This window comes from Nyctibius grandis, chromosome 2 (genome assembly GCF_013368605.1).
Source record: "Nyctibius grandis isolate bNycGra1 chromosome 2, bNycGra1.pri, whole genome shotgun sequence".
Lineage (NCBI taxonomy): Eukaryota > Metazoa > Chordata > Aves > Nyctibiiformes > Nyctibiidae > Nyctibius > Nyctibius grandis.
The window spans coordinates 67,590,335-67,607,498 of record NC_090659.1 but is presented as its reverse complement, the minus strand read 5'-3'; the positions used below and the strand labels follow the sequence as shown (position 1 = coordinate 67,607,498).

General features: G+C 41.1%; 1 protein-coding gene across 1 annotated transcript in view; it reads left to right on the top strand.

Annotated features, from left to right (window-relative positions):
• Nucleotides 1-15,033, top strand: part of GPC6 (glypican 6) — an 857,177-nt gene extending 842,144 nt beyond the window's left edge. The window contains exons 8-10 of the mRNA XM_068425473.1: nucleotides 4,661-4,797; nucleotides 14,212-14,387; nucleotides 14,831-15,033. Coding sequence (XP_068281574.1) covers nucleotides 4,661-4,797; nucleotides 14,212-14,387; nucleotides 14,831-15,033 — 516 coding nt within the window. The remainder of the gene's footprint in view (nucleotides 1-4,660; nucleotides 4,798-14,211; nucleotides 14,388-14,830) is intronic.
• The last annotated feature ends 2,131 nt before the right edge of the window (nucleotides 15,034-17,164 follow it).

Here is a 17,164-nt window from a genome sequence, read left to right as displayed (position 1 = left end):
ATATGAATTTCTCTTTGCAAATGATGCAAATATTTAACTTTTCTCACCTACATAGTAATGCCGTTCTTCTATTAGCAATTATAGATGAAGGCCAGATTATTTTAATATCCATTTCTATATATCCTCCAATAAATTAAAAATGTAACTTTTTGCATGCCTTTTGCTATTTCCTTTTTCTTATGAGAGAGAAAGTATTGCAATTTGAGACAAATTTAGTACCTTCAAAGCAGCTGAAAAAAGTAGTTCAATATAATATCAGGGGCTACGTCAGGAAGATATCTAGGGAAAGTCAGGCTCACTACAGCCAAAGAGATCCAGCTGTCTTAATCTGAATAAATCTCTGCTAGAGAAAGTGGAAAGGAAATATGTAAAACATCAAAATTGCATACGTCTTGTGTTTAAATGTTTCTACAGAAGTCTAACCCAGCTTGAAATTTAATCTTTAATTCAAAGAATAGGAAATACCAAGAAATCATTTACAAGGCCACAGGTCCCTAGGGGGATACAGTAGTCTGACTTCGTAAATCACAAGCAAGCAATGTTAACTGAATCCTTAGTGGCTTTTATCTAGTTTTCAAGGGACTGTACATCTGTTGTATATCTTTTAAATGCCGGCAGTGATCAAAACGCTGTACAGAGGAACATGCGTAACCATGGGGACTAATAAGAGACTTTCTGTGGTCATCCTTGAGGAGATCCCAGAACTGAAGCCACCAAAACCCACAGGCAAAAGTTTTACATGTCATGGCAGGCATTTCATCACCTAATTCTATTCTGCATTTAAAGTTACATTAAAAGTACTCCAAAGTCATTGCCTACCCGAATGTTCATCATGCAGAAGTGAATGTGGCCATCAGGCTACTCCCTGAAAGAGGAGGTCAGTCAATTGGTGTGCATAATTCCTCTTTCAAGGCCATGAGAAACCACACTGCACTTCCAGAAAACCAGTCTCAGAGTGAGGTTCAAGGACCTGTTTAGGCAGATGTGTAAACTCCACTTCCAAAAGCTGAGAGGGTTAACAGAGGTCCGGTCACACAGTGGGGAAGAGCAAGACTTTGCAGGCTGAGTCCACAAGTTGTTTAAATCTCGATGGTGGAATAACGCAATGGGGAGGGGAAGACAGCTGTGAAGGGAGATATCTGAGAGGCATGAAAAGTATTAAAATGCATCTGCATTGGAGGCGTCTGGAGAGGGCTGCAAATGGTAACCTGTCCCTAATCTGTATTGATTTTTGCTATTGCTCCTTTTTGTGAGTCATGTAAATGTCTTCCTCCCTGCCAGGTTCTAAAATGGGAATGACACCTCTGGGGAATGTCTGTGAGATTTAATTAGCTGTCATTTACCAACAAGCCTAGGTAAAGTAAGACCAGCTTACTTTACCAGGTGCACTTCTGAAATGCAAAAAAAAAAATGTTTATTGTTAGGAAATTTAATTATTTGTTGTCTGTGTGCAGTACACATATAGAGTATGTAAATATCAATTAATATCTTCAGAAGTGACTGGGGAATGGGAGTCCTCGTTTTGATTTTCAGGGAGTATCTGGAGAGCCTATACAGCATGTGAGCTGTAAGAACCTCTCTCCATTCTTTTGCTGACTATGAAAATACAAGGTTTGTACTCCAAATTACAGCCCTTACAAGGGGTGTTGACTCACTTGTGGTTCAAAACAGAAGTCTGTAGTCCTTGAGCACCAGCTGTAATTTGATTATGGTAGAAATCTGAATATAACTCTAAACATCTGAGTTTTGAATAGCTTAAAATAACGTCCAGATAGCAAGAAAGTTACTGCTCTGAAAACCAATTATTCATCACCGATATCAATCAGATTGCTTGTATATATAGTTATCCAGGCACAAGCAATAAATGAGAAAATCTGTCGCTTTGACTCTCGTGTTCCCCTAGCTTATATGAATGGACCCTCCTCCCTATAAACTCTCCCTCCTGCATTTTCTATAGGATTTGGTGGATTGAGAGCTGGCTGAATGGCAGAGCTCAGAGGGTCGTGATCAGCGGTGCTGAGTCTACTTGAGGCCTGTAGCTAGCAGTGTTCCCCAGGGATCAGTACTGGGTCCAGTCTTGTTCAACTTATTCACCAATAACCTGGACGAAGGGCCAGAGTGTACCCTCAGCCGGTTTGCTGATGACACAAAACTGGAAGGAGTGACCGATACACCAGAAGGCTGTGCTGCCATTCAGGGAGACCTGGACAGGCTAGAGAGTGGACCTGATGAAGTTCAACAAAGGCAAGTGTAGGGTCCTGTGCCTAGGGAGGAATAACCCCATGCACCGGTACAGGCTGGGAGTTGACCTGCTGGAAAGCAGCTCTGTGGAAAAGGACCTGGGACAACAAGTTCACCATGAGCCAACAATGTGCCCTTGAGGCCAAGAAGGCCAATGGTATCCTCGGGTGCCTTAGGAAGAGTGTGGCCAGCAGGTCGAGGGAAGTTATCCTCCCCCTCTACACATCCCTAGTGAGGCCATATCTGGAGTACTGTGTCCAATTCTTGGCCCCCCAGTTCAAGAAAGACAAGGAACTACTGGAGAGAGTCCAGCGGAGGGCTACAAAGATGATTAGAGGACTGGAACATCTCTCTTATGAGGAGAGGCTGAGGGAGCTGGGTCTGTTTAGCCTGGAGAAGAGAAGATGGAGAAAGGATCTTATCAATACTTACAAATACCTTAAGGGTGGGTGTCAAGAGAATGGGACCAGACTCTTCTCAGTGGTGCCCAGCGACAGGACAAGGGCCAATGGGCACAAACTGAAACATGGGAAGTTCCATCTCAATATGAGGAAAAACTTCTTTACTTTGAGGGTGACAGAGCACTGGAACAGGCTGCTCAGGGAGGTTGTGGAGTCTCCTTCTCTGGAGATATTCAAAACCCACCTGGATGCGACCCTGTGCAACCTGCTGTAGGTGAACCTGTTTTGGCAGGGGGTTGGACTAGATGATCTCCAGAGGTCCCTTCCAACCCCAACCATTCTGTGATTCTGTGATTTCTCTATCTGATTTACTGCACAGTGGCCTAACAGGAGTTTACACACCTCTCCATGAACACCGGACAGTTTAACTGACTTTCTTGAGCTGGTTAGCTGTACCAGTACGGACCCTGGGGTTTTTACCCTCAGCGTGGGTGGAAGGGGAAGAGGAGAGGCTGCTATCTGCCCAAAGACCATGGTCCCATGGACCAAAGACATCAGAAAGAGCAGGCATCCTGAGACCATTCCCACTTCTGCTGAAGTCTTGCCCATGGACTGTAAACTGGAATTTAATTTTTGGCTTGACATGGCTCCCCTATTGAGACTTTTAAGGCTTGCAAATGCTGCTAGTATCTCATATGAAAACAAAGCAACTAGGGCTTGGCAAGGGGTGTGGTGGAGATTTATAAGGTGTCTGTCATGGCAAGAAACACTGTCAACAACTCATGCAACTAAATGCTGTCCTACTTACTTCTTACAGATGAAAATGCAGACGGTGCTTCTGAAATGACATCCTTGGCTGTTTCTATCTCCTGGCTTATAAAGTGACATTCCACAGAGTTTAAGCACAGCAAAGCAGTGTGGACCATTTGCTCGGAGAGCTATCATTCATGTCTTCAGAACACAAGATAAAAGAGATAAATAGCCAAGTACAATATTGTACCTCAACAACCTAAAAGCCAATCTCAAAACTGAATGGAAGAATGGAGAGCTTTTTTATTCTTGTTTTTTTTTAAAGAATAAAGCTTGGCGATTTCCTTTGAAAGCTATTCAACAAGCTCCCCTAAATCCTATTACAACTTAATGTGAAATGCATCTGTTTCCATAAGAACAACAGTGGCACCATTCATCCTTTGTAGTCTGTGTTTTCTATCTGTTCTTGTAGATTTTTCCACTCTAGTAAACCAAACGCAAAACAAGAACTGATAACATTTTAGCCATTTATTTATTAAGTTGATGCTGGAGATTCAGTTTGTTCCTGCTTGCTGCCTGAATCATGCCAAATTAAATTATTGTTCAAGGAGTTTATAATGTAAAGAAACTGTTTTTATACTGTCGCAACATTTCTTCAACGTGAAGTCTGTATCCAGCTACAGATATTTATCTACACCTAACAGCAAAGATGGATATATAGTCTCTGCATGCATGTATGTACATAAACTTCTCTTTGTTACTGAGATCCAAATGTACTGCAATGTATTCAGCCTGTGTATCTTAAATCAGTTCAACATCAGCTCAGCTCTGCATAATTTTTTTAAAACCTGCGCATGTAGCTCTAAATATAATATTTATCTAAGCCATGACCAAGTTTGTGGGTGAGACATTTTATCTGATGTACACGGTTTAACTGAATTTACTTCCAGCAGACTGTGAGGCATATTAATTCTTAGAAAGTTGTATATTTAGAAAACCTTAGACAAATGGAGACTAGAAAGAGCAAGATGTAACATGCTTTTTATTAATGTCTTGCCTATGGAAAAAAGTGACTGAATATTTGTACTCTCCAAGCCCAAATGCTGAGTGCCTTGCTCGTAAATACAGGAATTTAAGTTTTAGCACCTTCAGGCCTTTTAACCTCCACCATCATCACCATTATGGAATTAAACAACATAGTATTTAAGACAATAGTTAGCATGGCTGATGTTTTTAACCTGTTCTCCCTCTCGTTGTCTCTTAATCAGGTAACAGATATTAAAGAAAAGCTAAAGCTCTCTAAAAAGTTCTGGTCGACATTACCCTACACAATCTGCAAGGATGAGCGAGTGACAGCCGGTCCGTCAGTCGAGGAGGACTGCTGGAACGGCCACACCAAGGCAAGGTGAGGTGGACCCCTCTGTGCTGCACCCGGTCCAAATCCCCACCCGGCCCGGAGCAGTCACGAAACTGAGGGCATTTCACAACACTGTTTATAGGAGCGAAACAGAAATGGGGAGAACAAGCAGTCGTCCACAGGCAGCTTGTAGCCGAGATTACTTATTGTCAAGGTGCCATTAAAGCCGGAGTGTGAGTCAGGGTAAATGTGCACAGCATGTCAGCATGTGAACACAGAAAATGTTCATTGGTTCGGCTCCAGAAGAGTAATTTATACTGAGGTTTCAAAGAGCTCTTTAGCTCCATTTAGCATCCCTGTGTTGGGACTGACAGGTTGTGAAGCAATTGCACTCTCGGGATATCATACTGGGATGAAACAGAAATTGGAATTTCAACTCTATTTGCTATTGGCTGGCAAAGCTTAGGGCTATTTGCTGGGGAAAAAAAACCTGAAAAATAGCCAGCAGGGAATAAATGTAACACTCCTACTTATCTTGTGTAGAAGGCTTGACTTTATGTTACTTCATCAGAGATACTGTGGTCATCTGCCCTTGTTTGTGATCAGTTTTCTGTGAGTTTTAATTTTGAGGTTTGTTTGGCTCTGGCTGTGGCAGGGCTGGAGCGGGCAGATGAGCAGGAGTCTCCGAAGGTCCCAGTGTGGATTCACCAGCTGACAGAGAAGAGGATCTGATTATCCCTGCTGAGAAAGAGGGAGGGGAATTGGCTGAAGGACCATGCCAGGGGCAGCCAGGTTTCAAGTCTGCAGCGGTAGCCTGTGCTTTTGGGGAGGAGTGGTTTGAGCTTCTGGTGAGCACTGAATCTGGAGAGTAGTGATACTTCCTGCCATTCAGGGACTGGAATCTTTATTGTCCTTTTACCTGATGATACAAATGAAGCCAGAATACAAAGATGAGCCAATAACAAAAAAACCCACAACAACAACAAAAAGAAACCACAACAAAAAAGTGAGACAAGCACATAAAATATAAAAGTTCAGTGAAAATAAATCACCATACAAAAAAAATTCACAAACCTGTTAAATGCCATTTTGCATGGATGGATGGATGGACAGATACATAGCTAGATTGCATCCACCCCATCATCTAACCATTTTTATAAGGAGCACGCTTTACAGGGGGAGGTTTTGCACTGAACACACACCCTAACCTTACTACGTAATGCTCAAAATAATTCATTTTACAGATGAGAGCAGAGGCTCTTTGGGATGCTGCTAGTCCATTGAACCCACTTTGAGATGCACATGAACAAATCTGTCCAAACGCATGGGTCATTGCTCAGTTCCTAAGCCCCAGATCCAGAGAAAGCCCGTGGGGACTCTGAGAAAGACACCTAGGAGGAGTGTCTGGCTATTACAGGACTCATCACAAAGGAACAGTGTGAAGAGAGAAATAAAAATGTGGTTTCATCTTCCTCTATAATGTCTGGTTCTGTCGGTTTGGGCTTTGCAAGTTATGACCCCAGGCCAGTGTGCTGCAGCAGTTAAATGGAGTGTCCAGGCCTCCCAGCTGGATGCCATGCGTCACATCAGGATGCATGCATTAATAAGAGATATATGTTACTTTTTCTACAAAAGAGCTTTCAGACAAACCTGCTAATTTCCCTCACAGTTTCCGTGACTGACGCTAGTGTTTGTGCCACATCTCACCAATACTTTTGAGCTCTCTTCTGCTCCTGTACTGAAGGGTCTGGCACAACTTCCACATTTGTTGGGAGTTATGGAGGTGCATTTTATGCATGTAGTTTTTCACCCTCCTTTTGCAGTATTTCTCTTGTGAGAAGCCTGGTTATTTTCATGATGCCTTCTGAGATTAATGTTCTGGAGCCATTCAGAAAAGCTGTCCTCTGCTGATAATCTCCTAGATTAATTTAACACAGACATTTCACTGGATGTGGAATCACAGCTTTAAAGTATTACCTGAAAATATGGTTTCAGCAAGCCCAGCCACTGCTCCTCTATCCAGTTTCTATTTCACATCCATTCATAGAGGAAATGTATAGTCATAGTCTTAATAACAGAATTCAATAAATACTTCAGATGGAGAAAACAGTAATAAATTACAGAGATACCACAGAATGCCATGGCCTGTATATGAAATTATATTGAAAATAATATTGAAACTAACTAGCTTTAGACGCAAAATCACCTCTTGGCTGGTGAACAAGGACACTTACTGCAGCATAAAGAAAAACCATAAATGTTTCCTTGATCATACTGATTAGTATCTGATATCAAATGCTAGTTTGCAAGAACAAGGGTGGCAAAATCTGGCCAATATTCACTGTGTCACCCAGCATAAGCACCCCTGTGCTATATGAAGAGTTGAATTTTGAATTCCAGAGAATATGACAACAGCCCACAATAGAAAAAAGGAAATTTAGCCATGTCTTGTTGTCCTAGACATTAATCCTGCAACTAAGAAGACAACATGGTGTTGGCTGCTGTTGGGAAAGGAGATTGTTGCTCGTTTTTGATCATATCCTGTGGTGGTATAAAGAATTAGAAACTTTGAATTGACAGATAGACATTACATCTCATGTTTCATTTTACACATCACCTTTCGATGTTGCTTTTGCAGGGGAAAAGAGTTACGAACCTGAGATCACAGAAAATGAAAGTTAGGCTTTCTTCTGAGAGAGGCATTACACCAAGGTCACTTGTGGTTATTACACTCCCCAGATATCACTTTGCTACCATGATTAATTTACAGTGACACTGGGTCACCAAATGAAGGTCGCCAATTCACGAATAATCATGGGGTAACAGAGTCATCCATTTGGCGTTCTGGAAGGGTACACTTGGCTCATTGCTGATCCTGTCAGAAGAATGATTTTAATCAGGCCACATCAGGTAGAAACCAAGTGCTGTGGAAATGGGAAAACATTTATATGGTGGATGAATCCCTTTATTTGAAAAGTCCATATTAAAAAAAAAAAATATCTACTTCAGACAAAGTGCCTTTTAGAGAGATGCCCAACAGGACTTCCCGATCATATCTGTATTCACAAAAGAACTTGAACATGATTTTATGTTTAAAGAATTAATCTCTTATGCGAGCTACACAGAGACAGATTTTTTAAACATATTTAAGATCTAAAAACATCATTAAGAACAAACTTTAAAAGTTTAGCTCCTTCCCTATATGCAGATAAATTCTTAACAAAAGCTGATAACCTCTTAACTAATAGATGTTCTCCAGAAGTTAAGGAATTTTTCCCAAGAATGGTGGAATTCAGCCTTTAGGACAAACCAAATCCAAGGTATTAGCCCATGAATAAGTGACTTTTATTGAAGTGAGAATAGTAACCAAATCTGCAACCACTCTGATGGCCAGAAGAACCTTGAATTGCTCCAACCAACTCAGCCAACTCATTTCAACCAACCCATGTGAGACATTGTGCTCATGCACTATCATCCTGGTGTTCATGCTCAGAAGGACTATAGACCTACTAATATGTTTTAGGTCTGAAAGGCTGTAATCTATGGAAGAGGTGAGACCTGTGTTCCTTTCCATGAGGAACCCATCACTCTTCCAAGTACAACGAAGAAGAAATAGAATTATATATGAGACAGACAGTAATTATAACAGAGAAAAAAGTAGAGAAAGGTAAGGAATAAAAGGAAAAATGAACACAGTAATTTTCAATGTCTAGCTCAAAACTACGAGGTATTTCACCAAAACGAACACAGCATAGAGTCTCAGCTGGCCTGAAATTTTCTTCTCCTGCCATAGGTAGGTGAGTGCCTACTTTCCCAGCAGAGAGCCTTTAATTCCTGGTGAAATTCAGGTGGGAAGAAAGACTTATCAGATCAGTACCTGTCTTGGGAAAGTTGCTCATTGCTGACCAGCAAGGCTTGCAATGAGAATGAGTTGAATGTCCTTTACCTGGAGGTAGGCAAAGATAACCATTTAGCACCACTAGTGAAAGTGTGAATAAAACACTTCTTGGTAAGTGCGAAAACTACCTATTCTTAACTGATGTCTCTAGTTCATTTTTCCAGCTTCTTCCTTCCAACAAACTGGCAGATGAGCCATTTTCTCCCTCTCCTTCTGTCTGCTTGAGCTTTCCCCCAAGATGGAGGGGAAAAAAAAACACAAACTGAAAATATCCTATGGGGATTACCTCCTGAGCAAACAGGATCAGATGAGGTGATCTAGTTAGCCAAACAACCCAATTTTCCACTGCACTTATCTTTCTGGACCAGATGTGACTGCCTACCACCAGCCCAGCCTGAGTAAGCCTGTGCTGTATTTTGTACTCTATTGCCTACAATTCTGTGCACCTGGAAAAATACCGGTACTGCCCAGGTGGGATGCTCCAGTCATACTGTAAGCAGCTGCTACGGCAGCAAAATATGGAGAACACTGGCTGCCCTTTAAGGCAGATGTCTTTTAAAAAAAAACAAACAGAAGATTCCTCCTTTTATGCTGTTTTTTCATAGCTACAGCCTTTATATAAATGACCTGAAAGATTCATCAGTCATATTTAGACTTGAAAAGGAAGCAGACACTCTGGAACATTAACTGGATACTAACAAAAAAAAAAAAAGCAGTTTTAAATAGGCTTTGTGGTGCTTGGCGGTGATGTGCCAAAAGACATCTTTGTTGTGTCTGCAGAGACAAGCAAGAACTGTGGAAAGGCTAAGAGGAACACAAAGCATTAATATTTCAGAAAACAATGTAAATTACACTAAAATCCTGATATAGCTGAGGAGGAGCAAACAGCAGAAAACAAACAGTATTGTTCAGCTTCTCTATACTCAAAGGGCTAAGAAAGCTAATTTTTTTTTTTTGCTAAGAGGTTGCAAAGAACAGACACTGATTCAGGTTGGCATTTGTCGTCTTTTCATTTATAATGGGCATACACTTCTTGTAATGGCCAGGCGTACAAAGAGATCATTAACAAGAGCAGAAGCAGCAGCAAAGCTTAAAATTCACAAGGGTGGCTCCACTTACAGAACTGCAGCAAAAGCAGCTGTGTTCAACAACTTTGCCCAGCCAGCAACAAATCTTCTGTCAAAAAGTGGTCCCAAGACATGGCTTCCTATTCGATGTGACTTAACCCTACCCCACACACATCAAAATGCTTTTGTCAGAACATGTGCCGGGCTGCCTCTTAGAGGCTGTCGTTCACGAAACACCCCGGGCTGTGTGTTCCCATATCTGTACCAGTCCTTTCAAGAAAGGAAAAGAATTCAAAGATATTTACATTCTATATAGGCTTTTCTGCCTTCTTTTTTTCCCCTGAGGAAACAGGTGAACTAGTTCTGTAATGAGGGCAGAATCCATCTTCACATTCAGACATGTAAATTCATGCATTTAAATATAGATGCCTGTGGGTGAGACAATAAGGAGTCATTTGTGTTGCCCAAGCGAGAGTAGTGTCATTTGAGACTCTCCAGCATGTCTGAGATGAGTATGACACAGGACACTACCTCCTATCTGGACCAGAGCCTTGGCAAGAACTGCTAGAGCATTTTAAAAATCACCAATGTTCAGGTGCCTGAAGAGAGCCCCAAAATCCTGTCAGTGTAGTCAATGAGGCAGTTTTCAACTGCCCAGACACACTTATCTACTGATATGTGAGATGGTCTGAATAGTCAAGACACCTTCATGGAGCTGGCAAGTACGACACTGGACCTATGGGATATTCAAACCCTACTGGAGTGGCAGCAGGACACCGAGCAGCATATCCCCCGGTGGCTAAAGTGACACTCAAGACTCAATTCAGCTGCCTAAAGAAAGACATCCAATATAATTTTAGATGCCCCAGATGTACAAGATCTCCCCCTCAAGCCTGTAGATATGGAGCAGGACCTATGGGAAAGCCACACCTCTCAGGGCTAGTAACGAGAAGAGGAGGAATAACCAAGAGCATTCAAATAGCACCAGATGTCTATGTTTGTGCAACTAAACCCCAGCAGATGAAATCTAATGAACTAGTCATCTGGCCAAAGGCACATGGGACTCCAACAGCTGTCCCCGCTCCGCTGACGAATAAACCCCTGACTAGTCTTGACTAGATCTTGTGTTGACTAGGTCCGGCAAGAGTGGGACTCTGCTCATATGTAGACACTTGCATTTAGACATACAAGTTTTGGTATCTCTATAAACCTAAAGATGAATCCTCAGTCTCTGTGATTCTTTTGCTCTTACGCCTTAAATGCCAAGAGGCCTGGGAATTTAAGTATCCATGTAAACTTTAGGCTGTCATAAGGTAATGGATTTTATTGTGACTCACATCCAGTATGGCTCCCTAACACATCTAGGTGAGGTGCACTGGACTGTTCTCCTGCAAGGTTAACCTCTCAATTACCACAAATGCTTTGGGGAACACCAGATCCTGAGGCAGATACTAGGGAGTGTGTGACAGGTTAACTGATTGAATCACTTCCTACGACTGAATGGGCTGACCCATTTAAAGCTAGATGGTCTTCAGAAGGACATCAGATCCACACTGATCACAGTGCAGAATATGAACTTGGATAAAAAGCACACACCAGAGCACTCTCTAACTGCTTTAAGTCTCCAAACTAACTCATATTCTCTCTATATGAAAAGCTTACTAAGAAGTCAGAACATTTTTCTTTTATTATTGACGATAAGACAAAATGAAATCAAACATAAATCAGTCAAAAAAAGCCTATGAACTGCCATTCAGAGCTAGCCATAGCTTCTCATGGATGGCTTGCAATAAAGAGCAGCTAACCCTTCATAAACAAGGAAAGCAATCCACATGAACACTCAGTGATTTCAAATCACTTCTTGCTGATAACAGCTATGGCCATTGTCATGGACAAGATACTGGGCAAGATGAACATCCTCTCTGAGCTGGTAGGACAATTCTTACATTCTTACTTTTTTTAATCAACTGCACCTTGAAATAACTGAGTTAATTCTAGGCTAAGTAGTTTATCTACAGCAGCCATTTCATTTGTAGAGACATGAGACAGATGGAGGTGCTGTTCCTTTGCAGCCTAGAGCTTCCCTGCTTGCCAAGGTCTCCATCCTGCTGCCTCCAGGCAGCTCTGCAGAATTATTTCCAATTTCTGCCTTTGGTGGTTCAGAACACTGCAGTCTGCAGTCCTCCATACTAGGAGAGGTGGCTCTATATTCTCACCATAGTTAATCCTGTACCACAGGAGTCTGGATGGGATCCCTACAGCATTGTTATTTGTCGTTACGGTACTAGTGAAACAACAGGACATACATTTTGAGGCTGGGTATTTTTGGCAGTCATGTTTTGTACTTATATGTTCACACTCCCCCAGGATTATTCTCATGTAAGCTTTCAAGTCCACTGATGACAAATGAGTCTCATCTTGGAAAGCACATACCTATTATGTTGAGACTAAACCCTTCCCTGTGTAGCAAAGCAGTCATTGTTTTGTGAACCTCCAGAAGCAATACAAAACTTATTTTCCCTTAACCATGACTTCAGCAGAGAAAGTTCTTTCTTCTCCTTTACTTTCACATTTATTTTTAAGGAGTATATTTATTTTCCAGACCATTATGAACATAACACTAGCACCAGTGCCAAATTTGAATATGGATAGAAAAGTGTGCTGGTACAAGTGAGAGTAAAGTAAAATACTCTTAAACTATATTTGGTACCAGGCATCATGAAAGTTTGCCATTAGTAAGCTAGACTGTGCTATCATTACTGGCTGAGCGCATACCCACACAAGGAGTCCCGCAAACATCAGTAGGATAGCCTGGTATGCAAACTAATTACAAAATAAATCATATCTTGATAAAGAACATGAACAAAGGGTAGACCTTCCCCAAATCCTTTGCAGTCTAAATATGAGACAAAGATAGTGGGTAGATAAAGACAGATGAGAGAGAACAGGGAAGCAGTGATGCGCTATTTTCTCAGGATACCATGCCAGCACAGAGAAATAATGTCAGCCTCGCAGCTGTAAAACACAGATAATTTTTAGCAGAGATTCGAAGTAAAAAAAAAAAAGATTAAGGAGAGTTTCCCCAAGGACAAAGAGCAGCAGGGGACAAAGTGTGCATATTTAACAAAAGATGATGAAGACTTTTACCATAAGGTGATTGGAGGCATGGGCTGACTTTTGTAGGAGAGAGATACCTGCAAAAGCACACTTACTGCCTGTGAGCAGCCCAAGACTGCATTTGCCAAGGTCAGAGAAGTAACCAAGATTTCTTCTTCTACTGCAATAATCAAGAAATGATAAGCTGAGAGCCTAAATAAAAAATTCAGGTGTGTGGATGGATAGGTGTCTTCATTTAGCCCACACCTGGGGCTAAACAATAACAGTTTTTCTCTCAGCCCGTGTCCCTTCCCCAACCAAGGAAGGAAATTGGGAAAAAGAGGGAGACTTGTGGGTTAAAATTGAACAGATTTAATAAAATAAAGAAACCAATATCAATGATAACACAAAACACACAAACATATACTTAGCTACAGAGTTGCAGCAGGTTGTTCCAGGAATACCAATCATTGGGAATGAGGGGGGGAAAAAAAAGGATGCTATAAAAGAAGAGAGCAAAACCAGCCCCACCTCTCCCCAGAAAGCCCTCCTTTTTATAGTGAACTTGATGTTAATAATATAGAATACACCTGTGGGCCAGCCTAGGTCAACTGCCCTGGATTTAACTGCTAAGGGCCTTGATCACCATGGCTGGCCACAAACTGAAACCAAATCCCAATGAAACCACGACAATAGGAAATGCCATACCTTAAATATGTTATGCACAAAGCACATGGGAAATGCAAGTATAGCCCATTTGAAAGGAATAAAGACCAAATCAAAGAGAATACTGGAGTTTGGTAAACTCTCAATGCCGTTTATGGGCCTGGATGTCAGATAGGCTAGAGCTGTTGTTCACAGTGGTCAAAAAAAGAAGAACTGGAGAAGAAAATTATTTAAGTTCTTCCTTTAAACAAGGAGAGCAATAATGACTCAAGATAGCCTTCTAAACTATCTCAGAACAACAAATATGCTATATATAACAAAGGAGTTCATAATTTTTAAGCAGAAAGAAATAAAAACAGAAGAATGCACTGTTAGATGCTTAATTTGGTGTGCAACCATTCATACCAGTAGAGGATCTGAACATGCAGTGACTTACTGCTGGCTGGTGAACGTCTTCCATAGTTCGCAGAGCCAGTGAACGTGCTGGGAGGAATGTGAAGAGTTAGGAGGTTGGAGAGCTTAAATCCTTTCTGCTTTCCATGAAGCTGAGCTACTAAAAAGAGCCTTTAGAGTCTGTAAAATTAAAAACCGTATTTTTAGAACGGTTTCACTGGAGCTGTTTAAGCACTGTGTAATCGTTATCAGTGTCAAATTGCTTAGCACAGCATTTACTGTACAGTCTTTTATTTCTGAAACTTATTGCATTTTAAACTAATCATTCGTCCTGCTATATAGATACTTGCCTGAGATTATGAACGATGGCTTGACCAACCAGATCAACAATCCAGAAGTAGATGTGGACATCACAAGGCCAGACACCTTCATTCGACAACAAATCATGGCCTTACGTGTCATGACTAACAAACTGAAGAACGCGTATAATGGAAATGATGTCAACTTCCAGGATACAAGTAAGAAACCATTAACTGTCATTAAATAAGTATATTTTTGGAACACATTTATAAATTGGTTCCGTTGGAATGGCTTTCCTTGGTCTTTGTGCTTTGTGCTTCTGACAACATAAAAAACAGTCTGTATCTGTCCCATGAAATTCCAGTTATGTATTTGTTTCTTTTGCTTCTCTTGCTTATCTCATGTCAAACACATCAAGGCACCGAGGGCTTTCCATAATGCCAGCAGTCTAGTCCTTTTTCAGAAGGGCCTTTAAGCACCTAATTAAATCATGGCGGCTTTCATTTCCGTGCTTTACTGAATGAAGATTAGCAGCACCCACACTTTCCCATTCCCAAGGTGTTCATTCTCATCAGGGTGCCGGGTGGAACGGGAATGAAGAAAAGGGATGAATGCTGTAACCTGTGGCCCTCATGTTGTTTCCCTCACTCCCTTTTGCCAGGTGATGAAACCAGCGGCTCGGGCAGCGGCAGCGGCTGTACAGATGACATCTGTCCCACTGAGTTTGATTTCATCACCACTGAAGCACCACCAGTCGACTCCGACAGGAGAGAGGTGGAGTCTTCAGCCACGCAGCCTGGCCGGTCACTGCAGACATTGCTCGTCATCTTCTTCAGTCTCGTACTGCAGAGACAGTGGAGATAATCCTGGATCTGGTCAGAGAAACTGTTTTAGCTACAGAAACAGCCAACTTGCTTCTTTTCTAATACTCTTGGACAACGGACCACGCCACAAACTCTTGCAGTTTTCTACGAGAAGCGACCAGTACTGCAACCTGCTTCCCTTTTTTTGTTTTCCCAAAGAGTACCAGGTGCCAGACTGAACTGCTTCCTGCTTTTTTCAGATATCTCTGAAGACAGTATCAACTCTCGAGAGAATTCTTTCTCACACCTTTATTACAGGAGACTTTCTGAGCTTCATTTCCTTTTATGCTGCAAAAGTAAAAGGATCTTACAGTGTGTATTTTTCCCTAACAAGAAAAAAGAAGGGGGGGAGAAACCAAGAAAACAGTTTTCTTTCTGAATCAGGCCTGACTCAAGGCTGCTATATTTCAACTGAGTATCAACGGAACAAAAAAAGACAAGAAAGGAACAAAAAAAAAATGCAACCGTTCTTCACTGACAGCCAGGTTTCCTTTAGGAACTTCTGTAGGGTGATTCAGGTCATCAGAATGATCATTGCTATAGGGAGGAAGTCTGGATTTTTTTTCCAACACAAAAGTATGTCTCAACGGTGAACGTCTAGCACTCCATCTGCCAACTACATCAGATTGGTATAAAGGTAGAGAAGGTGAAAAATAAGTTTTTCTTTTAGTAGGATAGTAACTCCACTAGCTTCAGAATTTCACGTTACAGTTGTTTAGGATTTAAATCTTAATGCCCTGTAAAAAATTAAGTAGTAGCACGATTTCACCTAGCTTATTTTAGTATTTATCCATGTTATACAATTGGCACAGATTTCCACTTAGCTCACCATCAGCCGTGGTGGTAATGCTAAACAACGCTCCTGACAAATCTCCCCTCAAGGGTTCGGACAGAAAATAATCTCTTGTGATATGATCTCTTTCCTTTTGTCACTGTTCTGACATCGATAAGGACTTTCTGCTACTATGTTCATTATCCTACCAAGACAGCAATTCTCTAATGGACTAACAGTGACTGGATCAATAGTGTGTTTCACATCTAACTACATCTTTCGTATCAGTTAATTTCAGTATCACAAGGATTTCTTCTACAAAATTTCAGAACAAACAAATATATAGTACTGACATGGAGATTTCTTTCACTTTTTTAGTCTTAGTATGATCATCTATTTTTATATATATAAATATATATAAATCACAGATTTTAACTTCTTAATTACAAGCTCAGGGTTGACACTTCTTTGTAAGAAAAAATGTTTGGTCAACCAGCTCTTCTTTTTTTGTGCTGCTCTGAAAAGTAACCCTTTAATGACTAGTGAGCATGAAAATCAAAGAAGAGAAGTTTTTACATATCCAATTGTCCATTTCTTAACAGGTTTGCAGGGTGGGGGAGAAAACCTCTCTCATATGTGTGTATTTGGGGGGGGCATGTGAGTTTGTGTGATAGGCCTAGAGAGTTTGTGTGATAGGCCTGTGTGTACATGGCAATTGTACTCTCAGATTCTTCAAGGATACATTGCTTTAACAATCATTGCCGAAATGACCATGGTCCTGGATAGATTTTCCCTAATTTGCATCTGGTCGTAAGACCCAGGATGGAAGCTGTTTGAATCCTGGACAAATGAGTGTCAACAATTAGACATCAAAAACTTCCCTCCTTCATTAGCCACAGACAAAGGTCTTCTGGGACAGTTCTGTGTGGTGTTGAAATGATTTGCCAGAAATTTATTTCCTGATTCTTATGGTGACTCTGGAAATGGTATAGACAAATTGTGGAAACACTGTAAAGCCAGCCAGCCGCATTACAATTTAACAGCAGAGCAGGTAGATCATATCCATTGCAATCTCTTTTTCTTGTCAAATTATAATTAGCTATCGATTTAGGCATGAAATTAAAGTAGAAAACACACAGCACATTAGGATGAAGTATACTTAAGCACTTCTACCAAAAAGTATTTACAAACTATCTATATAGTATGTCTAATAATAAAAAGCATAGGTTTTGAGCCACTTGTATTCCATTCTTTTTTTTCCCATTTGTTTGTTTACTTCAAAGTATAATGATCTATTCTTCTGGGCCCAGCCTAGTGTGCACAAGTCGCTGGCTAGTGTTCAGATCGCACACGTCCTACA